Genomic DNA, 26,653 nt, shown 5'->3' on the forward strand with positions numbered 1-26,653 from the left:
GATAGCTGGAGTTGAATTGGAGGGACAGCTATCACTGAGAGCGCTTCTGAAGCAGGAAAATTGTGCTGGCAGCGATCCTGGGACCCTGACAGGCTTGGTGTTCAGTGTAGGTTGCAGACGCTGGTTCATAGTGCTGCACTATGTACCGCTGACCCCCGGAGCGCAGTTAGTACTGTGCTCTATACCCTGTTGCCGCCATCTTCACACTTGCTAGGGGGGGCCGGTGACTAACTTGCCACGATCTTCTGGCTCTGTAAGGGGGTGGCGGCATGCTGCTGGGGTGAGCGATCCCCTGTGGCGGGGGACGTTCAATCCCCTCAGGAGCTCAGTGTCCTATCAGCGGAGACAGTGGCTCAGATGCCGCAGAGCGGACACTACTCCCCCCCCCCCCCCCCCCAGTCCCCCTTAGTCCCATGAAGCAGGGAGGCTGTTGCCAGCAGCTCACCTGTAAAATAATAAACTTAAAAAAAAACTTTTACCAGAGAAGCTCTGTAGAGCTCCTCTAGCTGTGACCGTCTCCTCCGGGCACATTTTCTAAACCTAGTCTGGTAGGAGGGGCATAGAGGGGGGAGCCAGCCCACACTCTCAAACTCTTAAAGTGCCAATGGCTCCTAGTGGACACGTCTATACCCCATGGTACTAATGTGGACCCCAGCATCCTCTAGGAAGTAATAGAAATTGGGTTTCTGAAAAGCTTTGAACTGTAACTTCAAAAATAGAACCATCTAGTATGTCAATAACTTTTTATATTCATCTATGTATTATGTTAATAGTAAGCTCCTTGGCCAAGAAAATGCTGCGTCTGTATTTTGTCATTATAGGGTGTAATGTTTGTGTTGGCTGGATTAGTGCTGAGGAATTTACTACTCAGACAAACGCACCTGATTTTCACATACTTCCCAGCAGTCAAAATATTGCCTTATTATAAATTGATGTATCAATTTTCTCCAACTGGAAAAGTAGTTAAGTTTTCTTAAAACCGAAGGACAGAGTGGAAACTCCTCCTCCACATCCAATCCCCTGTACAGTTGCAGAGGAGACTTACTAAGCTGCTGCAGCAGCAAGTTCTCCCCAGCTGCTCAGAACCCCCGGCATAGAGATGTTATCCTCGGCTCTAAAGCACCTTTACCCTTTTTTTGTGTTGTAACCTGAGAAGACTCCATGCGGATCTAAAGTAAGAAGCCCCTGCCTCTCTTGTCTGGCTGCCCCTTTCATCCTTCTGCCATTCGTACAGGCTGACAACTGCACAGGCTGGCAAGTCTGTATGTATCTATTAGGCATGTTAAAAGCAGCCTGAATTGGAACAGAGTTTCTGTGTGACACAAAAAGACAATATCTGGTCACTAGCATTTCTGTTAGCCATGTCAGATTTCTTTAAATAAGATCCTGTACATTTGACTTTCAATCTGCCTTACTGCTTGGGATTATATCTGATTGCTGTGGAGGAGAAAAGCAAAGTGGATTTTTGGTATTTTCCTTGGGATAAATAACATATGACAGTCTGACTACAGCAGATCTTGGACACAAATTACCTTTTAGGGTCATTAGCTATTCTTATGGATCCATATAGGATTAAGTTATTTTTCCTATTTTTATTTTGCATGGGCTTTACCAGCCCTGGGGAAGGCAGCGCCAACCCTAATGATTCCCCAGTCCAGACAGCAGAACCTTTCTCACAGACGTCCAGAGAGGACACATTGGAGGATGAGTCTGAAAACCAGGAGAACATTTTGTCCCAGGTATCACAATTCTTATATGCTCTCCGTCATTTGTTGTATTGTATTCTTCATGATGTACCTTGTTCAGGATAGAAAGTTATGGGGAATGGCATTTATGGCTGGTAAACATGTATATCAGACTTATCTGTGGCTTAAATTAATGACTCCATGTTTTTATAAAGTAATGAGAAGTCAATGGAGCACACTTATGCGAATACAGTATGTGCCTATTAGACATAACAATAGTAAAATGTTACCCTTCTAATTGTACCTTTTCACTTGGTTGTAATATTACCATGATTTACATGTAAACAAAACTTGGTGTTGAATACGAGGCTGAAGTTAGCTTCTTATTCGGCCAGTTTCTTATTCACTTCTTATTCGGCTCCAGCTTCTTATTCACTTCTTATTCGGCTCCAGCTTCTTGTTCAGAAAATATTATATTACAATAAATGAAATAAGGATTGATCACTAAGTTAACATTGCATAAACTTCAAATAGTGTCCCTTACACCAATTTACATTACATTTTGCATTAAACAAAAATGATTTAGGCATGAAAATGGTGGTAAAGCGGGCACAGTCACCAGATTTCATCATTTTGAATAAGAAGCTGTAGTTGTGCAAGGGTTAAACAGCGTTGGTCAACAGATTTGACACTTGAAACCCACACAGGGTGGTCACTTACATATCACCCACTTGCAAGTTGCCTTGACCAACAAGCATTTGGGCATGATAATGGTGGTAAAGCGGGCACAGACAGAGATTTCATCATTTTGAATAAGAAGCTGTAGTTGTGCAAGGGTTAAATAGCGTTGATCAACAGATTTGACACTTGAAACCCACACAAGGCGGTCACTTACATATCACCCACTTGCTAATTGCCTTGACCAACAAGCATTTGGGCATGAAAATGGTGGTAAAGCGGGCACAGACAGAGATTTCATCATTTTGAATAAGAAGCTGTAGTTGTGCAAGGGTTAAACAGCGTTGGTCAAAAGATTTGACACTTGAAACCCACACAGGGTGGTCACTTACATATCAACCACTTACAAGTTGCCTTGACAAACAAGCATTTGGGCATGAAAATGGTGGTAAAGCGGGCACAGACACCAGATTTCATCATTTTGAATAAGAAGCTGTAGTTGTGCAAGAGTTAAAGAACGTTGGTCAACAGATTTGACACTTGAAACCCACACAGGGTGGTAACTTACATATCACCCACTTGCAAGTTGCCTTGACCAACAAGCATTTGGGCATGAAAATGGAGGTGAAGCGGGCACAGACTTCATCATTTTGAATAAGAAGCTGTAGTTGTGCAAGGGTTAAACAGCGTTAGTCAAAAGATTTGACACTTGAAACTCACACAGGGTGGTCACTTACATATCACCCACCTGCAATTTGCCTTGACCAACAAGCATTTGGGCATGATAATGGTGGTAAAGCGGGCACAGACACCGGATTTCATCATTTTGAATAAGAAGCTGTAGTTGTGCAAGGGTTAAACAGCGTTCGTCAAAAGATTTGACACTTGAAACTCACACAGGGTGGTCACTTGCATATCACCCACCTGCAATTTGCCTTGACCAACAAGCATTTGGGCATGAAAATGGTGGTAAAGCGGGCACAGTCACCAGATTTCATCATTTTGAATAAGAAGCTGTAGTTGTGCAAGGGGTAAACAGCGTTGGTTAAAAGAGTTGACACTTGAAACTCACACAGGGTGGTCACATACATATCAACCACTTGCAAGTTGCTTTGACCAACAAGCATTTGGGCATGAAAATGGTGGTAAAGCAGGCACAGTCACCAGATTTCATCATTTTGAATAAGAAGCTGTAGTTGTGCAAGGGTTAAACAGCGTTGGTCAAAAGATTTGACACTTGAAACTCACACAGGGTGGTCACTTACATATCACCCACCTGCACTTTGCCTTGACCAACAAGCATTTGGGCATGAAAATGGTGGTAAAGCGGGCACAGTCACCAGATTTCATCATTTTGAATAAGAAGGTATAGTTGTGCAAGGGTTAAACAGTGTTAGTCAACAGATTTGACACTTGAAACCCACACATGGTGGTCACTTACATATCACCCACTTGCAAGTTGCATTGACCAACAAGCATTTGATCATGAAAATGGTGGTAAAGCGGGCACAGACAGAGATTTCATCATTTTGAATAAGAAGCTGTAGTTGTGCAAGGGTTAAACAGTGTTGGTCAACAGATTTAACAATAACAAAAGAGAAACAGATCAGGAAAAGTACAAGTGGGTGATATGTAAGTGACCACCCTGTGTGGGTTTCAAGTGTCAAATCAGTGGACCAATGCTGTTTAACCCTTGCACAACTACAGCTTCTTATTCAATATGATGAAATCTGGTGTCTGTGCCCGCTTTACCACCATTTTCATGCCCAAATGCTTGTTGGTCAAGACAAAGTGCAGGTGGGTGATATGTAAGTGACCACCCTGTGTGAGTTTCACGTGTCAAATCTTTTGACCAACGCTGTTTAACCCTTGCACAACTACAGTTTCTTATTCAAAATGATGAAATCTGGTGTCTGTGCCCACTTTACCACCATTTTCATGCCCAAATGCTTGATGGTCAAGGCAAGTTGCAGGGGGGTGATATGTAAGTGTCCACCCTTTGTGGGTTCTAAGGGTCAAATCTGTTGACCAACGCTATTTAACCCTTGCAGAATTACAGTTTCTTATTCAAAATGATGAAATCTAGTGTCTGTGCCCGCATTACCACTATTTTCATGCCCAAATGCTTGTTGGTCAAGACAAACTGCAGGTGGGTGATATGTAAGTGACCACCCTGTGAGAGTTTCACGTGTCAAATCTTTTGACCAACGCTGTTTAACCCTTGCACAACTACAGTTTCTTATTCAAAATGATGAAATCTGGTGTCTGTGCCCGCTTTACCACCATTTTCATGCCCAAATGCTTGTTGGTCAAGACAAAGTGCAGGTGGGTGATATGTAAGTGACCACCCTGTGTGGGTTTCACGTGTCAAATCTTTTGACCAACGCTGTTTAACCCTTGCACAACTACAGCTTCTTATTCAAAATGATGAAATCTGGTGTTTGTGCCCGCTTAACCACCATTTTCATGCCCAAATGCTCTTTGGTCAAGGCATATTGGAAATGCGTGATATGTCATACCCCTTTTCCACTAGCTCAAAAAACACGGGTAAATGCACGGGGGCGCGCATTTACCCGTGTTTTTTGCAAGTGGAAAAGGGTCAACCCGGATCAAGTGACCCGTGAATCCTACCCGGCTATCTACCTGGGTAGGACACGGGAATGATCCGGGTAGGGTTGTAGTGTAAACGGGAGCCGTGTCGATGCGACACGGCTCCCGTTTACACTGTATGGAAGGGCGGTGCTGGGAGATCATGTGATCTCCCTGCGCCGCCCCTGCCACGTCACTAGAAGCGTCACCAACCCGGCATATGCCGGGTTGTGACTGCTGATTCGAAAGGGACCGAGCACGGGTCGCAGCAGGGGGCAGCTCCCGTGTCAGGCACCCGGCTGCGACCCGTGCTCGTAGGTGGAAAAGGGGTATAAGTGACCACCCTGTGTGGGTTTCAAGTGTCAAATCTTTTGACCAAAGCTGTTTAACCCTTGCACAACTACAGCTTCTTATTCAAAACGATGAAATCTGGTGTCTGTGCCCGCTTTACCACCATTTTCATGCCCAAATGCTTGTTGGTCAAGGCAAAGTGCAGGTGGGTGATATGTAAGTGTCCACCCTGTGTGGGTTCTAAGGGTCAAATCTGTTGACCAACGCTATTTAACCCTTGCACAACTACAGCTTATTATTCAAAATGATGAAATCTGGTGACTGTGCCCGCTTTACCACCATTTTCATGCCTAAATCATTTTTGTTTAATGCAAAATGTAATGTAAATTGGTGTAAGGGACACTATTTGAAGTTTATGCAATGTTAACTTAGTGATCAATCCTTATTTAATTTATTTTAATATAATATTTTCTGAATAAGAAGCTGGAGCCGAATAAGAAGTGAATAAGAAGCTGGAGCCGAATAAGAAGTGAATAAGAAGGTGGCCGAATAAGAAGCTAACTTCAGCCTCGTGTGTTGAATTACCTTTATTTGATCTGTTCCGTTCAAGGATGCTGTTATTATAAATCCAAGAAAAAGGTGATGACCTAAGGCACTAGTTATACTCTGTGTGCAATGACAATTATATATAGATGTGTAAGAAACCCCCAGAATAGATGTTTAGGTAATGGGTGGTATATACAGTTCACGCCAGATCATACCCTGCCAGGGACATTTTGATTTGAGAAAGATGTGTCCAACTCAAATCTAAGTTGCAGTGTATAAACAAAGATGGCCAGCATTTGTGGGCTACATGCAAAAGCAGGCAGTGTTTACCCTGCATGGGGCGGATTTAAGACGTCAGACTGCCCCTAGGCACATTATTGCCCCCCCCCCCCATCATGTCACTGCAACCTTAATTTTGGGGACAGTATTGATGCTTCGTGATCGCCAAAGCAGCCCCAACCTCACCTCTGCTGCCCTTTCTGACACTCCCGTCAGTTGCACAATAAAATATTTATATCTTTTTTTTAAAAAGTTGTAATGAAAAAATAAATAAATCACCTGACCTCATCAGCCTTGCTGGTAATGCAGTGTCTGGGAACCATGCCTTCTATTTACACCACTGTAGGGGCAGTTAGTAGGTACTGCATGTATTTTCACCTCTTGTATTGCAACATGTTTTGTTCTAGATATAAAGTTACTTTTATTTTCTTTGCCTTGTTCCTGCCTCACAACCAGCAGCTGACTTCCTTCTACCCTTTTGCAGTATAATGGAGCAGAATAATGAATACAAATGGATGCAAGTCTTTTTTAATCGATTGTACAATATTAATTCAAAAAAAAAATATATATATATATATATATTTCAGAGGACAACTTTAATTTTATGCTTTGTATGCATCACTCTAATCCACCCCACAATGATCAGCTGTCCTTTAGCCCTGCTTATCTGTTTTACAGAAACAGCAATGTTTTTGCAACAATGTAAAAGGGCAGTGGTCTGGCTGCCTGCCAAATTCTGTTGTGAATCGGAGAGAGAGAGAGGGTTTGTTCCTCTTACTATTTATTTGAAAACACACCTGATAGCCAGTGGCGAATTTCCCATTAGTCACGTGCCTAGGGGTCGCACTTGTTTGGGGGCGGCACTTCAATGCTTGTGTTGGAACTGCCAGCCCAAAAAGTACCAGTAACTGCAAAATATATCCACTCTACTGTATCATATGCCATCTCGAATGGAGTGTAAATGGGCAGGACATGCACAGACTGCCCCTGTATGCTGTCCCACTTAGTAAATATGTATACATAATTAAAAGTAAAAAAAAGTAATTGTTAGAGCCTTTTTTTATTATTATTTTAAATTGTCTATCATCAAAAGAGGGCTTATAACCAATCAATAAAAATAATGAAATGAACTTATTCAAGTTATGGAATTTGTTTATAAAGTGTTCAGTATTATGGGCTATTATAAAAGTAAGGGGCAGTGCTGTAATTATTTTCAGTTTGTATTGCAACAGACTTTTCAATTTAAATTTTCAAACAAAAGTATCTCCTTTATAACTAATACCCCTTTCACACCGCACAAATAACCAGGTATCGACCCGGCATATTGCCGGGTCGACACGGGTCGGCGTGTGGAGTGAAAGGGGCATTGCCGAAATCGCGGGTCACCTGACCCGGCAATTCAACCAGGGTATAAAGCAGTGTTATACCCGGGTTGAATACCGGGTCAGTGGCTGCGTAAACGGGCTCCTGGGTCGATGCGACCCGGAACCCGTTTACTAGATAGGGAGAGGCGTCGCGGAGATTATCTCATCTCCCATCGCCGCCTCTACCGCCGCCCCCGCCGCCAGCTCTGCACCCCCCCCCCCCCCCCCCCCCCGCTGCTATGGAAACCCGCTCAGCTTATTGCCGGGTCGAGAAAGTCTGCAGTAGCTGCCAATGCCGGATCCCACCCGGGAAGGACCTGCTTCCAATTCCTGGGTGGGATCCGGCATTGGCAGTGTGCAAGGGGTATTAATTGAACTCACAGGGATAACTGCTTTCCCGGCCACTTTGAAGTATTTCCAGAACCGCACGGAAGCTGTGGTAGAGGAATTGAGAATGCCTCCAAAGGCATAAAAAGGTTTATGCCATCTGTGGATGAGGTAATCAAAAGGGATCAGACTCCAAAAATCTTCACTATTGAGAATTTGGTATATACAGATGTGTCCCGCTACAGATTTGATGCTTCTAGCAGCGTACTGTAGTGGGGCTGCAATATGAACACATCGCTGCCAGGTCCCACATGCGCCCACCGGCTCCCATTCATGTCTATGTCATAGTAGGAGTGTGCAGTCGCACACGCCCTGCTATGCCGTGACGTCCTTACGCATCGCAGCGAGGATGTTACAGGACATATCTTTTAGCGGTGAGACTGCGGTCCTCATTGATAATCTTGAGGCCCTAAGTAGACTTTTGCGTGAGATATTTGCTAAATCTCCTGTATTAGGCTTTAGTTACAGTGGGAATTCACAAAATGAAGCATAAACTGCAATTTAAACATTATTTTATGAAAAAAAGCTTGATGACTAGGCCCCTAATGCAGCAGTGCAAGTATAACTTATTACCAATATAGGTGATTACCAACATCCTCGCTAGGCTTGCATCTTAAAAGTATTTTTTGCTCTACTGCTCAGTTTAAAAAAAACTCACAACCAGATCATCTTGTGGGAATTGTAAAGTTTATTTTCTTGCTGCTGCTGCTTATGAAGCCTTTGTTGTGTGAAAACCTGCGAGCAATCTGAGGTAGTTGCAAACAGAACCCAGAGAGCATTACCATTACCAATATAATAAGGAATGCAATTGCTAAGAAGCACATAACTCAGAGAATCACATAAAATGAATGTATTACATTACTGCAATTTCCGTACAAATAGTATACTGTACCTAAATAGTGTGGGGAACCAAATCTGTTATAAGAAAAATAAAAGTTGTCATCTGGTATATACACTGAGATATGCAGTAATTATAGTACATGCTTCTTCTAGATGACAGATCTTTCTCAGGGTAAAGCCTGGGGGCAGAAGCTGTTATACTGTAACTGCTTGAGAAGAGGATTAATATTGAAGAATGAAGTCAATTACAAAGCACGGGACTCTGTTACTTGATGTATAACACCAATCTTTCAGCTAAAAGTACATATCACTTACCAATATTTCAATTAAAATCAACAAAATGCGGTGTATTATACTATGAAAATTATGGCATTAAGCAAAAAAAACAAACTACAGTATAAGGGGCACGTTCTGTTCTGTGTGAGGTTCTGTCAGAAATCTCACCCCGCACCCATTGCGTGTAAATACAGGAGGAAAACCTTGGCGGTCGCTGTTCGCACTTCTATGGGATGTAATCAGTGAGGTTATCCTGTCCAGATAACCTGCGCTATAATAGATGGAGCCTTGCCAATAATTGAAATTGTCCCTCAGTGTCAGTGCTGACAGTCCTTTACATGTACTTCCACATCAAAAAAATCTATTTATTTATGAAAATAGTCTCTTAGAATAAAAGTAGCCAACAGATGATAATGGAAACTATATACCTAAAGTTCATCAACAGTGATTCTTCTGCTACTTATTTCCATGTATGTGCTCCATTATTTTTACATCTAGTTATTTTTCATTTCTTTATTCTTGTGGAGAAAATGTGCTTCCCTTTAGTTTTCTTCCTCATTCAGGATGAAAGACTGGTTAAGAAAAATGTTAGAACACTACTGACAGTCCAAATGTTGTTAAAAGTTTTTCACTGATAAATCACAGGGGAGAAGAAAGTGGTTTATGTTGAATGCTACGAGGAAATTAGAAAAATATGGGTTTAGTCATTAAACATAGAATGTTATAGTGTACTGCAGAAGTAGAAAGATTTATTTTGTGTTGCAGTGCTGAAAATGTGTAGTAGCGTTAGGAAACATTCTTGTAAACTATTCTGCAAGTAGATATGTTAAGAAGGATGTGTTATGCTTAGCAACCAATGAGATGTCTCTAGTACAGTGTAAGAAATTAAAGCAAACAGTTTGCTATTCAAGTACCGGTAAATACCTGTAACACAGTTTTATAAATGTACCCCAGAATATTTTCAAATGAAAGTGTTCTGCCAGATGAGATTAGCAAAATATTGATGTATTTTTAACACCCAACGATAATCAATTTTAAGCAAATTTTGATCCCAGATAAGATTGGCATGCAAGCAAATACTGATATTTTCTTCCCTATTTGAGGCTTAACTTGACTTTATCCTCAATCCAATTGGGTGTGAGTTTCTCGAACCCCGCCAATCAGTGCAAAAGCTACACTTTACGGCACCCTTTCATCCACTGCCTGTCACTTCTCCCTCGCATAACCCACTACCTCTCCGTGTCACCCTCTCCTTGTCTCCCACTGCCACTCCCCGGCATCACACACTGCCTGACCCTGTCACCCAAGCCTCATCCTTTGCCTGTAATCCACTTACATCACCATCTCCCTGTCACACTATCTCTTCTTTCACCTTCTCTCCGGTCACCCTCTGCCTCTCCCTGTCAACTCTCCCAGTCACCCTCTGTTTTTCCTTTTCACCCACTCCTTGTCACCCACTGCTGCTCTCCATTACCTTCTGCTGGGTGGCATATTATGAACTAGGGGTAATAATGGGGAAAGAGGAGGGTTGCCCAAAGCATATATTTGCGACTGGGCCCACAACTCATAAGTTCCACTACTGAGGCTACTCACTTTTCTTGATCTAGTGCAGCATGTGAAGCGTTTCATTCCACATCCTATTAAATCTTCCAGACTTGCAATCTTGGTAGTGGATGACTCTGAAGTGGTGGTGTTGCCCACAGCAACCAGTCAGAATCTAGCTATTATTTCTAAATTGCATCCTAGAAAATGATAGAACCTGATTGGTTACTCTGCACAACTCCACCACTTTTGATTTTTTAGAAACTTTAGTAAATCTACCCCTGAGACTTTGGGCCTAATTCAGACCTGATCGTAGCTGCAAATTTGTTAGCAGATGGGAAAAACCATTTGCACTGCAGGTGGGGGGGGGCGTTATAACATGTGCAGAGAGAGTTAGATTTGGGTGGGGTGTGTTAAATCTGAAATCTAAATTGCAGTCTAAAGATAAAGCAGCCAGTATTTACTCTGCACAGAAACAATATAACCCAACCAAGTCTAACTCTCTCTGCGCATGTTATATCTGTACCCCCTGCAGTGCACATGGTTTTGCCCATCTGCTAACAACTTTGCTGCTATGATCATGTCTGAATTAGGCCCTTTCTCCTGTGGAATATAAATACTTAGTAACTAAGTAACTAACTTAGTAACTAAGTTTTAGTTACTGTAATGTAATGTTCTGTTTACCTTGTACTGTCCTACTGTTGCCGTATGTACGGCACTGCAGACAGTGGCGGATTCAGAGGGGGCAATCAGGGCGATGGCCCCCTATAACAAACAGTCCCCAGCAGGCTTAGACTGGCCCACAGGGGTACAGGGGAAACCACCGGTAGGACCCAGTGGCTGGGGGCCCACTTCCTGCTCTAAGGATCAGGTTCTAGACTGTGCACTTGAATTATACATTATACACGTTACCTTATACTAGACATTGGTGTATTTTCTACAGTGCATTACAGCTAATAATCTGTTATTAATCTGGTACATTATCATGCATGCAGCAGCTTAATTTAATGTATATATTTATGAAGGGGCCTCAGACGTTGCACTCTCTAATGGTTAGTCAAACCAATGAGGTGGCAGGCCACACCCCCTCAGCAGACTGGCCACACCCCCAAACATGGGCCCCTACCATTGCATTCCCTCGGTGGACCCTACATGCTCCAGTCCGACACTGGTCGCCAGCCTCGCCCACTTGCTGTTGCTGCGGGTAGCAGAGATCAAACCAAGGAGACCTGCGGGTGATGGCCACATTCAGCCAGGCCTAGAGACACTTACTATCAGGCAGGCATGGGCAGGCAGAGGCAGAGCAGCCCGGGCCCTCGGTCGCTGCCGGAAGCAGGTAGGATCACTCTATAGCTGTTCTACAATATGGTCATGCCCACTGAGGGCGTTGACTAATCACAGCATAGAACGGAAAACCAACATGTGGTAGATCCGCCTCCATGCAATGCTTGCTGGGAAGCGATTTGAATCACTGCCCCCAAACATCCCCTGTCTGTGCTCCGTGTAGCTTTGATTGTGTGTAGAGATGTGCGCTTGGCCATTTTTTCTTTTTTTTTTTTCTTTCCTTGTTTAGGTTTTGGATTAGTTTTGCCAAAACCACCTTTGTGTGTTTTGGTTTTGGTTCTAATTTTTTCTTAAATAATCATAAAAACAGTCCACTCATTTCCAGACTATTTTGAACACCACACAGCTCACAACATTGTTTTTATCCAGTTTAGGCTGAAAGCTTGCACCGAGGTAGCTGGATGACTAAGCTAAGCGACAGAAGTGGGTGGCATAAACACCTGACACAGTATTCAAACAGACTGTCTGACATGCCTATTTGGATGCTGTCACTGAAATAATCGTCAACCATACTTTCAATGCTGACAGCATCACATGCAGTGACAGTAGACATGTCAGTGAATGTAGGCAGCTCTTTCAGTCTGCACCAGATGTCAAAAGTCTTTACTGACTGATGTTCATCACCACCAGTAGATCTCTTTTGAAAGTTTTGTTTTTTCCTTGCAGCCGTATTTGCTGGAGAAAATGAAGGAGGGGATGTTGGCTTGTCACGTTCTGTTTGAGCTGACAATTTTCTCAACAAAAGCTCTTTGCATCTCTGCAGATTTGTGCTCATTGGAAAAAAACATGACGTATGACTTAAACTTAGGATCAAGTACGGTCGCCAACATATAGTGCTCTGATTTTAAGAGTTTGATGACCCTTGAATCCTGAGAAAGCGATTGAAGGGCTTGATCTGCAAGTTCAACATACTTAGCAGTGCAATTGCTCTGTTTTAGATCCTCCTTCACTTTCTCCAGGAGCTTTTGTAAAAGCCTGATGAGGGGGTTGACTTGACTCAAGCTGGCATAATTAGTGTCTGAACTAACTTCACATGTGGCAACTTCAAAGGGTTTGAGAACCTTACACAACACAGAAATTAGTCTCCACTGTGCTTGACTCAGGTGCATTCCCAATCCTTTCCCTATATCATAGGTAGATGTGTAGGATTGAATGGCCTTTTGCTGCTCCTCCATCCTCTGAAGCATATAAAGGGTAGAATTCCACCTCGTTATTACCTCTTGCTTCAGCTGATGGCAGGGCAAATTCAAGAGCTTTTGCTGGCGCTCCAGTCTTCGACATGCATGTGCCGAATGGCAAAAAGGCCACAAATTTTGCAGTCCACCAACAGTATCTCCTGCACTGCCCTGTCATTTTTTTTCAATTCAGCACTACCAAATTGATTGTGTGAACAAAACATGGGACGTGTTGGTATTTACCCAGATGTAATGCTTTAACAATATTGTTGCCATTGTTAGAGATCATAAATCCCGAGGAGAGTCCAAGTGGGGTAAGCCATTGTGCAATCATTTCCCTGAGTTTTTGTAAGATGTTCTCAGTGGTGTGCCTCTTATTAAAACTGGTAATACACAGCATAGCCTGCCTTTGAATGAGTTGGCATATTGCGAGATGCTGCTGGTGCTGGTACTACTGCTGCTGCTGTTGTTGGTGCTTCGGAAGGCAATACATCTAACCAGTGGTCTTTCTCAGTAATATAGTCTTTAGTTTGCCCTGTTGCACTTGTCCACATATCTGTGGTTAAGTGGACAGAGTGTACAATGCATTTCTGAGGACACTAACAACACCTCTTTTAATGTGCATGTACAGGCTGGGAATGGCTTGTCTAGAGAAGTGGAATGTAGATGGCATTTGTTACCAGGGACATAGTACATCAACCAACTGTCTAAATCCCACTGCACTAATGGTGGATAGTGGATGCACGTCTAACACAAGCATAGTTGTTTTGGTCTCAGTAATCTGCTTTGCAACTGGGTGACTGCTGTCATACTTCATCTTTCTTGCAAAAGATTGTTGAACAGTCAGTTGTTTGGTTAAACTACAAGTAGTCTTCCTGGTCCCCTTCTGGGATGAAGACGATTGACTCCCAGCAGTAACAGCAGCAGCAGTAGGCGTAACACTCAAGGATGGGAGTGGAGTCAGCTTTGCCTACAAAATGGGATACAGGAGGACTACTTCCAATCCGGATTGAGGAGGAGATTGAAGACAGGGAGGGTGTTGGTGGTGTGGATTTCAGGTGCTTGGATCCTACAGAGAAAAAAGGATCTAGGTGTCGCCGGACTGTTTATGTTCTTATCCGAAGTTTAGGAATTTGTCAACAACTTGTGATGGACGCGCTGCAAATGGCATAACAGGGAGGAGGTTCCTAGGTGGTTACAGTCCCTATCTCTACTTACAATGCCTTTACAAAGGCTACAGATAGCTACACAGTGATAGTCCGGGTTTTGGGAAGAAATATTTCCACACATAAAAGGTGGAACTTTTTGTCTTTTGCCCAGGCATGAAGAAAATGGCCTTGTTTTTCATACCATCGGCAACAACTGTATCTACTGGGCCCTTAATAAACAAACCACATCCCCATCATCAAAATCCTCATTGTCATCAACATTCTCATTAGCGCCAGCTACACAAATATCCCCCTCATTCTGGTGTACCTCTACAGTGACATCCTCAATCTCAACATGTGTACTTGCGCTGCTCCTCTCACCACTTGTAGAGGGCATGCAAATGGTGGAAGGAGCCTCATCTTCCGGTACAGTACGGTTAGACATGGCAACCACCGACACACTTGGACTCTCCTAGGGAAATCATGATATTTTTGAAGGCAAACTTCGTCCCTGTGCCTTTTTACAAGCTTCCTTTTTTTAGCTCTTCTACAGGGAGGAGGGCTTACGTTATCATTATAAACTGCAGAACCACGAGTCATAAAACAGCCTTTCCTTGCCACTTTGTGTAGTGAATGGCATATTGCCAATTTTACATTTCTCTTAAGCTAACTTTAAATTTTTTTAAATACTGCTTCTTTCACCCCTTTCAGATAAAGCTGACAGAGCGATAGCACCCCTTTCAAATGCAGCAGACAGAGCACCCCTTTTCAGATACAGCACACAGGGCACCGCCACCCGCCGCACGCCATGTCACGCCACGCAGTACTGAGATGGACACGTCCATCCAGTACACTCTCCAATGCCAGAGTGAAGATGGCGCAGATGCAGGAAGACTTATATAGAATCCAAAACCCGTGAGAATCCGACAGCGGGATGATGACGTTTGGCCTCGGAGACGTCATCGAGATGGGCAGGAAAACCCGAGCCGGTCTCGGATCACAAAATTCGGGGGGGTTAACCCGCTCATCTTTAGTTGTGTGTGATGAGTTGCTGCTTGGTGCTCTACATTGTTTGGGATAGAGGCCAGGTTAACATTATTGGTCACGCTGCAGCCCTTACCCAGACCTGTCCCTTCTTATCATGTACTGCAAGACCATATTATACTAAAACTATTATATACTTAGATTATCTATAATATGGTCTAGCAGTACAGTAAGGTGCTGTAGTCATATAAACGTTACACATTCCAAAGAAATCATACAACAGTATTTTTTCTTAATAGCATCTATATAGTCCCAACGGGTGTGGTTCGTTTTATCGACAGTATCTAGGTCGACAATGTTTAGGTCGACCACTATAGGTCGACAGTCACTAGGTCGACAGGGTTTTTAGGTCGACATGTGCTAGGTCAACAGGTCTAAAGGTCGACATGAGGATTTTTATTTTTTTTGGTGTCGTTTTCTTCGTAAAGTAACCGGGATCCCAAATTAGTGCACCGCGTCCCCTCGCATGGCACGCTTCGCTCGCCATGCTTCGGGCATGGTGCCTTCGCTCCGCTACCACTTCGCTCGGCACACTTTACCGTTCCAATCGTAGTCCACGTGGATCGTTAAGTATAACAAACCCCCCCCCCCAAAAAAAAAATGTGAAAAACTCATGTCGACCTTTAGACCTGTCGACCTAGCACATGTCGACCTAGAAACCCTGTCGACCTTCCATCCATGTCGACCTAGTGACTGTCGACCTATAGTGGTCGACCTAAACATTGTCGACCTAGACACTGTCGATCTCCAGACCGGATCCCAGTCCCAGCGCCATGGGGATATCTAAGTTGGCACCTTAGCTACACAGTGCTGAGACTGGTAATACAAATGTGCAGTTACTTATCTGCAGCTACTGCACTGATTGTGACCTAGCATAGAATCATTAATTCACTATAATAATAATCAAGGCGCTAACAGATAGAATGAACATAATATTGTACAGAAACAATGAATTTCAGAAAAGTTTTTCATAAAATACAGAGGGCATAGAGATGCTAAAACATACCTCCCAACATGACCCTCTCCAGGAGGGACAGAATGCTCTGTTCCTGGGCTTCCCTCTTCATGTATGATTGCCATCACCTGTGGTGAAAGGGACATTACATGAAATGCTTGAGTAAACAGGAGAGTCTTGAGTCTGTTTTTGAAGATTTCTAGAGTAGGGGCCTCTTGAACTGTGCGGGGAAGTGAGTTCCATAAAGTCGGAGCTGCATGGCTAAAAAGTTCGACCCCCAGATGATTCTAGGTACTGCTAAAAGTCTTTCATCTACAGATCGCAGTAATCGAGTGGGGCAGTATGGAATCAGAAGCTGCTTCAGGTGCCCTAAGCCCTGGTCAAGTAGGGTTTTGAAAGTCAGCAAGCCAATCTTGAAGATGATTTGCAATCTTACAGGCAACCAGAGGAGGGAGTAGAGAATGGGTGTTATGTGGTTAGAACAGGGCTGGTTGGTTAACAGCCTGGCAGCGGTGTTTTGTACTAGCTGTAAGCGGTGCAATTCTTTAGCTGCGAGTACAATGTGGAGGACATTGCAGTAGTCTAATTGAGATGATACAAATGCATGTATGACTTTTGACAGATCCTCAGAGGGAATTATGTGTTTGATTCTGGCTATGTTCCTCAGATGAAAGAATGAGGATTTGATTGTGGCTGATATCTGCTGTTTAAGTGTCAAGTCATCATCCAGGACAACACCGAGATTCCACACATGATAATTGTTTTGTAATTCTGAACCCCCAAGTGTCAGTCCAGTTGGTTGGCTATGCTGCAGTGTTCTCCATTGAGGTCCTATCATAAGGATGTCTGTTTTATCATGATTTAGTCTTAGCCAACAGTCACTCATCCACCCCTGGAGTTCAGCTAAACGGAATACATGCGTTTTACCGGCGACCAGGATCCCGGCTGTCATGATCCTGACAGCGGGATCCTGGCCACAAGTATGCTGGCAGCAGGGCACAGGTTATATTCTCCCACCTCAGGTTATATTCTCCCTCTACGGGTGTCATGGACACCCATAAAGGGAGAAAAGCCTGTGGTACCGGTATTCCAGGAGCAGCATTTCACCACATTGTCGGGATCCCAGCGTCAGCATTATGGCCGCCGGGATCCCGACAGATGTTCTTGTGATTGCCTCCCAGCTAGACAGCCATTTAGGGTTGTTATTGGGTTCTCAGTGCCCGGAGGAAAGGACAGGTACAACTGTGTATCTTCTGTATAACAGTGGTAGACCAGGCCATGGTGCCTGATTATTTCACCCAGTGGTAGCATTTATACTACATGGGGGATAGTATAGAAACCTTGTGGGTCACCAAATGGCAGTGGCACTGATGATGATGCGCATACTCCAACAAAACTCTCTGTGACCTACTGGTGAGAAATTATTTGAACCAGCTTAGGACTGTGCCATCCAGTCCACATAAAGTTTTCAGGCGCTCAATTAGAATTTTATGGTTCAAACTTCACGGTATCAAATACAGGAAAAATGCCTGTCTACACAGAGCATTGAACTATTTTTTCAAAGACAGGGCCAGTTATATCCATACACCCTAATAGAAACTTGCTAGGGGCAGGGTCCAGATCATAGGTAGTGGGACACAACATTCGGCGGTTTCAGCAATGTCCTTTACATCCAATGGGTCAGAGTTGCTCCATGAAGATAGGTGGCTTACATTAGCAGGCTTGGCAGTTTGGCAGTCCTTTGCTGGCACTGTGGAGATTCCAGCTCGAATGGCAGATATTTTATCTGCAAAGAAGTTTGCAAACTCGTTGCATCTTGCCTCAGAGTGTTTCATCAGGCTGCAGGCATGCTGGCTTTCATATCATTTCTACTGTACGGACAAGCTGAGGTGACCTATTGTATCCTTAAAGCGTGGATTATTTGTGTGCCTTGATGACTGAATTTGGGATCTTTTTATCAGGAATATATACTAGAGTCCATTATCTTTACTTCCTGTTTCTGGAGAAGTTTATACGGGACGTTTTTATGGCCACGCCCCTACTATACAATGCCACTATTACAGGCTTTCTACAGGGGGCGGGGGGGGGGGGGGCGGTGGTGCTCTGTAAGTGTGCAGCTGAGGGGAAGTTGCACCACTGCAGGAGACTTGCCCACCTATCCGGAGGGCCGAGAGTGGCACCCAATTTTCAGGAGGAAGGCAAGTATGAATAAAATGGAAGTGATATGGTCAGAAAAAACATTACTGGGAGCCTGAAGGAAATGTTTATTGACCCGTCTTAAAGACTTGATAAAAAGTACTTGAATTTAATTTAGTGATAATCTTGTGGAAAACTGCTGTTTCCACATAATTAACTGGGCAGAATGGTTTGATAAATAGACCCTTTATAGTACAAGCATGTGTGTTAAGAGTCTCTTAGAGCTGTGTTAAAAACAATAGACAAAGGATAGTTACTGTTAAAGTTCCAAATACGCATAACATTTAGAGATTAACTGGCCTGTTCTGATTTTTTTTTTAATACAACTAGCTTCTTTTTTTTTGTGATAAAATAAATGCATTTTCAAATCTGGTGGATTTACCATTGACCTTACCATGAGGTAAGGTCAATGGTAAATCCACCAGATTTGAAAATCTGGTGGATTTTCAAATCTAGGCCACTGCAGTCATGGTGCTTCTTTGCGACCACTGGATCCTTCTCTCATTTTTTCTCTGCCTGGACAGGTATAATTAAACGCAGCCGCAGGCCACCTATGTCTGGCCCATGCCATGAATTCACTGATGTTTTCAAGTGCAGAAGTATTATCTCCAGGGCCGTATTATCCAATGGCCAGGCCTCTAGGCTTTTAGGTATTTCGGGTCCCCTCCACCATTTCAGTCTATCACCTCACTACAGCTGATGTTTGGGAAGCAGAGCTTAAGCCATCATTACACTTTCAGCGGACACCGATAGCCAGTTGAAAGTCTGCTGACCTCTTTTTTTTCACAGCACAATCGTTCATCCTTTTCTTTTCTCTTTTGAAATAGTGCTAGTGTGTTATTGGTCTAATGTCTCAAATTGTCTCAATATAAACCTCAGCTGACTACAAGCTGCATTGCTATGGTGCAGAATGGAAAATGCCTTTAACCATTTTTTGGGGGGAAAATGCAGAGTGGAAAATGCCGAATGGAAAATGCCTTTAACCATTGTTTTTGCTGAGGCACTGTTACCTGCACCCCAGGGTGCAGGTAACAGTGCCTCAGCAAAAGAAATGATGGGCCACCAGTCCATACGGGACCCCTAGGCGTCAGCCTAGTCAGCCTAATTGGATAATACAGCCCTGATTATCTCCAATGACATCTTTATGAATTTTTGCCATACCCATGACCTGCATAATTTGCAGTGGCCACTGATCTAAGCAAGGAGGATCTGCTGCAGGAGACAGTAGGGAAGAAAAAATAAGTAATTCACCAGCACTCTGCAATCGGCCAGCAATAAAGACATGCATCCTACATAATAATAAAATGCAGTGGATTCGGGGCCTAATTCAGTCCTGATTGCAGCAGCAAATTTGTTAGCTAATGGGTAAAACCATGTGCGCTGCAGGTGGGGCAGATATAACATGTGCAGAGTTAGATTTGGGTGGGTTATTTTGTTTCTGTGCAGGGTAAATACTGTAATTAGATTTCAGTTTGAACACGCCGCACCCAAATCTAACTCTCTCTGCACATGTTAAATCTGCTCCCCCCCCCTTCCTGCAGTGCACATGGGGTCCAAATCAGATCTGATCATAGATGTGCTAAATTTAGCATGCCTACGATCATTTTCTCAGACATATAGGAAATGCCCCGCATGTCTGGCCCTAGTCCCCCCCACACACACACGCATTTGTGCAAAAGCATCGCACGGCGGTAATGCTTTTGCACCCGGCGAGTAGCTGCCTGCCTGCGCAGCTCCTGCGCTCTGGCAGGGAGCTACCCGCCACGTCCCAGATTGCAGCAGCTGCGTGTGACGTCACGCAGTCCCGCGGCCCGCCCCCCCCCCCCCCCAACAGTCCGGACACACCTGCATTGTCCAGATGGTGCCCCGCCTACGGCGTTCTAACTCCGTTGACATGCCCCCTCCCATCCTGCGGCCTCCTCTGCCTGTCAATCAGGCAGAGGTGATCGCAGCCTTAAGATGCTTTTAGCATTTCACAGAGCTCCCAGGTTGCGCATGCGCAGAAATATTCAGAGTGCGATCGCTGCCACTTCAGCGATGCAGTCTGAATTACCCCCCATGATTTTGCCCATTAGCTAACAAATTTGCTGCTGCGATCTGGTCTGAATTAGGCCCTCATTTTCACACATTTGCAAACATATGATCAGGGCCGGTTCAAGGGCGCTCTGCGCCCCGGGTAGGAAAAGGGGCGTGTCCTAATACAGGGGGCATGGTCAGTTACGCCCCCTGTACATTGCTAGCGCCGCTTGAATGCTGAGCGGTGCGCGATGACGTCATCGCGCACCGCACAGCAAAAGGTCCTCTCCACGAAGGGAAACTTGACGCTGTGCGTCTAGTTCCCTTCGTGGAGAGGACCTTTGCTGTGCGGTGCGCGATGACGTCATCGCGCACCGCTCAGCAAAGTTACTCTCCACGAAGGTTCCCTTCACAGGAGGCGGACGGGGACGGCAGCAGGCAGCGGAGGCGGACGGGGGACACAGCGGGCAGCAGTGGCGGATCTTGCCACGGTGCGGCGCCCTCCGGACGGCGCCAGCGCCCTCCGGAAGGCGGCGCCCCGGGCAAAAGTCCTGCTTGCCCGTGACAAGATCCGCTACTGCATATGATAAGCCACCAGCCATGTCAAGACGCCTCTGCTCAAGTGGTCCTACACTAACAGTTCCCAACGCATTGGTCACTGACTACCATTATAAGCTGGAACCATGTTCTTCACGAAAGTTACCTGCAACTTGTGCCTTCTGCAACCTTCAACCCCCTGGTCCAGTGATATCTGTACTATCCACTCATTTGGATAAATGTAACTAACAGGCAGATTTATTAAGTTTTTTGTACTAAAATAATGTGAAAAATTGTATTTTAACACCCTTTCGCAATTTTTTTTAGTATTAATTGAATGTATTAAAGGGCTTGTGGAGCAGGTTTCATGAAAAACTGCTCCAAATCCTTTAATTCACTTTGTTTTAGTAACAAGATTGCATTAGTAACAAGACTGCAGTAACAAGACATGCGATCTGTCCAAATGTACTAAAATTATCAGAAGGCTTACTGCGGATCCTGTACTCCTGCACAGCTTTCTCTGGGGGAGGGGGGGGGGGGGGGGGGTTGCCCAGCGGCGGTAATCGCAACCACAGTGAGTGTGGCTACATCTGTATATCATCTTAAGGTTCAGTTATGTGGTGAGGGACTGGATTCACTTCTGTTTGTCCACATATTTTATGATTGGAAGCCACAAGCACTGGGTTTGTCTATTACATTGAACATACATAATTTGAATTGGTCCTGGACACTCCTGCAGGCACTCCGAGGCACCTCAGGGTGCCACAGCACCCAGTTTGGGAACCACTGTTTTAAGGGTTGGAATTCCCTTGAAGCATCACCTGAACTAGTCAGTTATATTAGTGTAGCATAGCAACCTTTTCTTTAAATTTGCATCTTATTCGCACCGCAAAACACTACTCAATCTGTACCAGAGACACCTGGTTTCAAGGATTTGTTTTTAAATATGTAAAAAAGTCACAGATGAAGCACAACAGATCTTGGAGTGAAAGAAATGCAGCAACCGCTGTATCTTAGCACTTCATATACAGAGTCAGCTGCGCCAAGCAGTGTAGTGTGATAACTTTTTCTTTAAATTTGCATCTTATTCACAACACAGAAACAGCAAATCACCACTCAATCTGTATCAGAGACATCGGGCTGCAAGGAATTGGATTTAAATATGTACAAAAAGTTGCAGTTGAAGCACAACAGAACCTGGCATGAAAAAAAGGGGATACGGTCATTAGGTCGACACTACTTAGGTCAACAGTCATTAGGTCGACCACTATTGGTCGACATGCATTAGGTCGACAGGGTCATTAGGTCAACATGTAGTAGGTCAACAGTTCGAAAGGTCGATATGAGTTTTTTTAAAAAAAAATAATATTTGGACTTTTTCATACTTTACGATCCACGTGGACTACAATTGGGGAGGGTAACCAAGTGAGTGAGGCGAGCCATGCAATGGGACACGGGGGGGGTAATTCAGAGTTGATCGCAGCAGCAAATCTGTTAGCAGTTGGGCAAAACCATGTGCACTGCAGGTGGGGCAGATGTAACGTGCAGAGAGAGTTAGATTTGGGTGGGTTATATTGTTTCTGTGCAGGGTAAATACTGGCTGCTTTATTTTTACACTGCAATTTAGATTCAGTTTGAACACACCCCACCCACATCTAACTCTCTCTGCACATGTTACATCTGCCCCCCCTGCAGTGCACATGGTTTTGCCCAACTGCTAACAAATTTGCTGCTGCGATCAACTCTGAATTAGGCCCACGATGCACTAATTGGGGTTCCCCGTCACTTTATGAAGAAAACTACACCAAAAAAAGTTAAAAAAACTCATGTCGACCTTATGACCTGTTGACCTACTGACCATGTTCACCCAATGACCCTGTCGACCTAATGCATGTCAACCAATAGTGGTCGACCTAATGACTGTCAACCTAATGACTGTCGACCCAATGACCCATACCAAAAAAAAGCCACAGCTGTAGCACGTCATATACAGATTCAGACTCGTTTGCACACATATGTAAAAGTGTTGCATATGAAATTAATCAGTGCACTCCCAATAAGCGTTTTTATCACATTCGATTGTTTCATTTGTACGACTAAGATGCACATTTAAGTGATAAAATTGCTTGGCACCTGCTGAGGCACATGGTACCTGACGCGCTGTTTGTCACGACTGTGGCAAGAGGGTATGAGGACACATTTGTATGGCAGTAACTGTTATTTTTTATGTATTGATGGCGGGCTCTATGATGATCAATGGTCATTTACATGCACATGCTGTCTCTATTATATGTCGGTCACTTGCATGCTGTCTCTACTGTGTGGTGGCCACTGGGATGCTCTGAGTATTATATGGCAAGCACTGGATGCTCCCTGTTTTGACTCGGTCAGTGGGGTGTGTGACAGTCATTAGAATATTTTCTGCATTGTATGGCAGTCACTAAGAAACTCTTTGCATTGTTTGTCACTGATACCCCATTTTTCACTGCCAACTAAAAAAATTGCTGGGTCTATCAACCTGGCAAATTCCCAATTTCTTAGCCTCAACCCGGGTAAAGAGCAGGGTCGTGGTGGACATAGTGCTGGGTAGTTTTCTTTTCTATTGATCTAAACCCTGGGTTGATGCGCATTCACTTGAAATAACCCAGGATTTTAAAAACAGTGGAAAAGGGGTAAATGTAGGCGGTTTATTTTCTTCTTTTACACTTTTATGTTGACCCCACCCATTGTTGATTTGGTCCTGCCTACATGATGCTCTTTTCAAAATATTTTCCAGGCCTGATTTAAGTTCCCTGCCCAAAGTTTCTCTTTACCATTAGAAATCCCTGTATTTTTGAGTTTAGGACAACCTCTAGCAATGTGTACCTAAAGTTGAGGTTATTGAAAACCATTTCTTCAGTGGTCTGACATGGTATGTAGTCTTTCATACAATCCAGCCTCCACTACTGTGAAATCTGCCTGATGCTAGCAATTTTGAAAACCCACAACCCTAATAGCTGTTCTATAAGATCATTTTTAAACTACTGTCGGATGTAGGCAGATGATAAAGCAACATGATGTGTCTCTAATAAATAATAGAACACATGCTAGTTCATTCAGAAACAGAGAACAAATGCTAGTTCGTTCAGAAATCGATTAAAAAAAACAATATTTCTATTTGCAAACTGTAGTTTACATTTATTTTGGATCTGACTATCCTTCTAAAGAGGACAAGTGGAGGCATAGCCAATAGCAACCAATAGAATGTGATTGGTTGCTATGGGCAGCACCTGAACAGCAGGCAAATGTGACATATCTGTGCATGGTTTTCACCACTGCCAGTTATATTCTCTTTAGCGTTGCATTCTTAATGCTCATGGGACATGTACTAAGCAGTGGAAAAAGTGGAGAAGTTGCCCATGGCAACTTATCAGCTGCTCTGTATGCTTTTCTAGTATGCAAATTATAAATGTTACGTCACTGCTGATTGGTTGCCATGGGCAACTTCTCCACTGACTCTCATCTCCACTCTTATCACTGTTTAGTACATCTCCCCCTAAGTCACACATCCGCACATCGGGAGTCTGGTCTTATTCTGTGTGCTGATCACTGCAACTAACAGTGCTCTCTCCTGATGAATTTTTCCCATTGTTTACCTTTGGTACAACATCCTACATTCCACATCTGGTACTTGGAGTGCTACTTACAGGTGAGTCGTTTGTATCACCTAGATGTGAAACTGGACTCAATAAACTATCTCTACTTCTACTTTATATCCTCAGGACAACCAAGTAGGCATTCTGGTGAATACATAGCACTTCATGGGATTTGGGTGAAGGCCTCACCAAGATTGGTTCTCATCATATATCAAGAGATCTGTAACACATATGGGTATGGGTAAAACAGCTTGCCTTCATAAGTTTAAATCCAAAACACCAGGATTTTGCCTTAACATGTGCAGAATATTTGCCTGCTGCCTAGGATTTAAAAGAGAATAAGTTTAGGTAGCGAATTCAAATGTAACACCCCAGCGACAGGGTAGATGCAATATATTAGTAGTCTAACAGAAGTCATTGAATTCTGTAGCTAGCCAATACTAATGTCTTTACTGTAAGCAGCCAGTTGTGGATCTATTTTTTTTGGTAACTAGAATTGAAACCTTTCTCTTTCATATTGAAGCATCCTATTAATTTATTTATCACTGTTTTGAAAGGTTTATCTCATATATCATGTTTATTCAGTACAAATGGGGTTATTCAGAGTTGTTAGCAAGCCAAAAAAGTTAGCAGTCGGCAAAAGCATGTTGCACTGCGGGTGGGGCAGATGTAACGTGTAGAGAGATTTAGATTTGGGTGAGTTATATTGTTTCTATGCAGGGTAAATACTGGTTGTTTTACTATTACACTGCAATTTAGATTTCAATTTGAACACACCAAGTATTGCAAATAGAAAAAAAATCTTAGTGGTATTGTGTACGCGTGCCAAATAATGGGTGTAGCCACATGCCACATAGGGCGTGGCCAATGAATATGGGGGCGTGATACACTTATGGAGGGAGAGATACACATATGACCCCAATAGTGCAATGCCAGATACACATATGCCCCCAATAGTGTCAGATACACATATGCCCCCCAGTAGTGCAGTTCCAGATATACATATGCCCCCTAATAGTGCCAGATACACATATGCCCCCAGTAGTGGAGTGCCAGATACACATGCCCCCAGTAGTGCAGTGCTAGATACACATATGCCCCTAATAGTGCAAGATACATACCCCTCCAGCAGTGCAGTGCCAGATACACATATGCCTCACAGTGCCAGATACACATAATATGCCCCATAGTAGCAGATAAATATGCCCCTTAGTGCCAGATACAAATATGCCCCCACAGTGCCAGATACACATGCCCCCACAGTGCCAGATACACATATGCCCCCACAGTGACAGATATAAATACGCTCCTACAGTGCCAGATACACATATGCCCCCACAGTGCCAGATATGCCACCACAGTGCCAGATGCAGGTATGCCCCCACAGTGCCAGATATGCCCCCCACAGTGCCAGATACACATATGCCCCCACAGTGCCAGATACACATGCCCCCACAGTGCCAGATACACATATGTCCCCACAGTGCCAGATACACATGCCCCCACAGTGCCAGATACAAATATGCCCCCACAGTGCCAGATACACATGCCCCCACAGTGCCAGATACACACAGTGCCAGATACACATATGCCCCCACAGTGACAGATATAATTACGCTCCTACAGTGCCAGATACACATATGCCCCCACAGTGCCAGATATGCCACCACAGTGCCAGATGCAGGTATGCCCCCACAGTGCCAGATATGCCCCCACAGTGCCAGATACACATATGCCCCCACAGTGCCAGATACACATATGCCCCCACAGTGACAGATATGCCACCACAGTGCCAGATGCAGGTATGTCCCCACAGTGCTAGATATGCCCCCACAGTGCCAGGTACAAATATGCCCCCACAGCGTCAGATACACATATGCCCCTACAGTGCCAGATACACTTATGCCCCCCACAGTGCCAGATATACATATTAGTGTGCTTTTTTGGTTAGCTAACAACTCAGTCAGTGACATGGGGTGGGGTGAGGCAGGTGAGGCAGTACCTATCCTGTCACAATAACGTATAAGTCAGAGTTTTGACTGTATAAAGTATAGAAAAAAATACAAAAGATATATTAGAAATATCTTCTTTGTATTATTGTAATAATTTTTATAGTCAAAACTCTG

At 43.9% G+C, this 26,653-nt stretch overlaps 1 protein-coding gene across 1 annotated transcript in view; it reads left to right on the plus strand.

Annotated features, from left to right (window-relative positions):
- The first annotated feature begins 1,039 nt into the window (after window positions 1–1,039).
- Window positions 1,040–26,653, plus strand: part of OLFML2B (olfactomedin like 2B) — a 296,438-nt gene continuing 270,824 nt past the window's right edge. Inside the window, exon 1 of the mRNA XM_063940271.1 lies at window positions 1,040–1,739. Coding sequence (XP_063796341.1) covers window positions 1,557–1,739 — 183 coding nt within the window. The 5' untranslated portion in view covers window positions 1,040–1,556. The remainder of the gene's footprint in view (window positions 1,740–26,653) is intronic.

The sequence above is a fragment of the Pseudophryne corroboree genome, chromosome 9 (genome assembly GCF_028390025.1).
Source record: "Pseudophryne corroboree isolate aPseCor3 chromosome 9, aPseCor3.hap2, whole genome shotgun sequence".
Lineage (NCBI taxonomy): Eukaryota > Metazoa > Chordata > Amphibia > Anura > Myobatrachidae > Pseudophryne > Pseudophryne corroboree.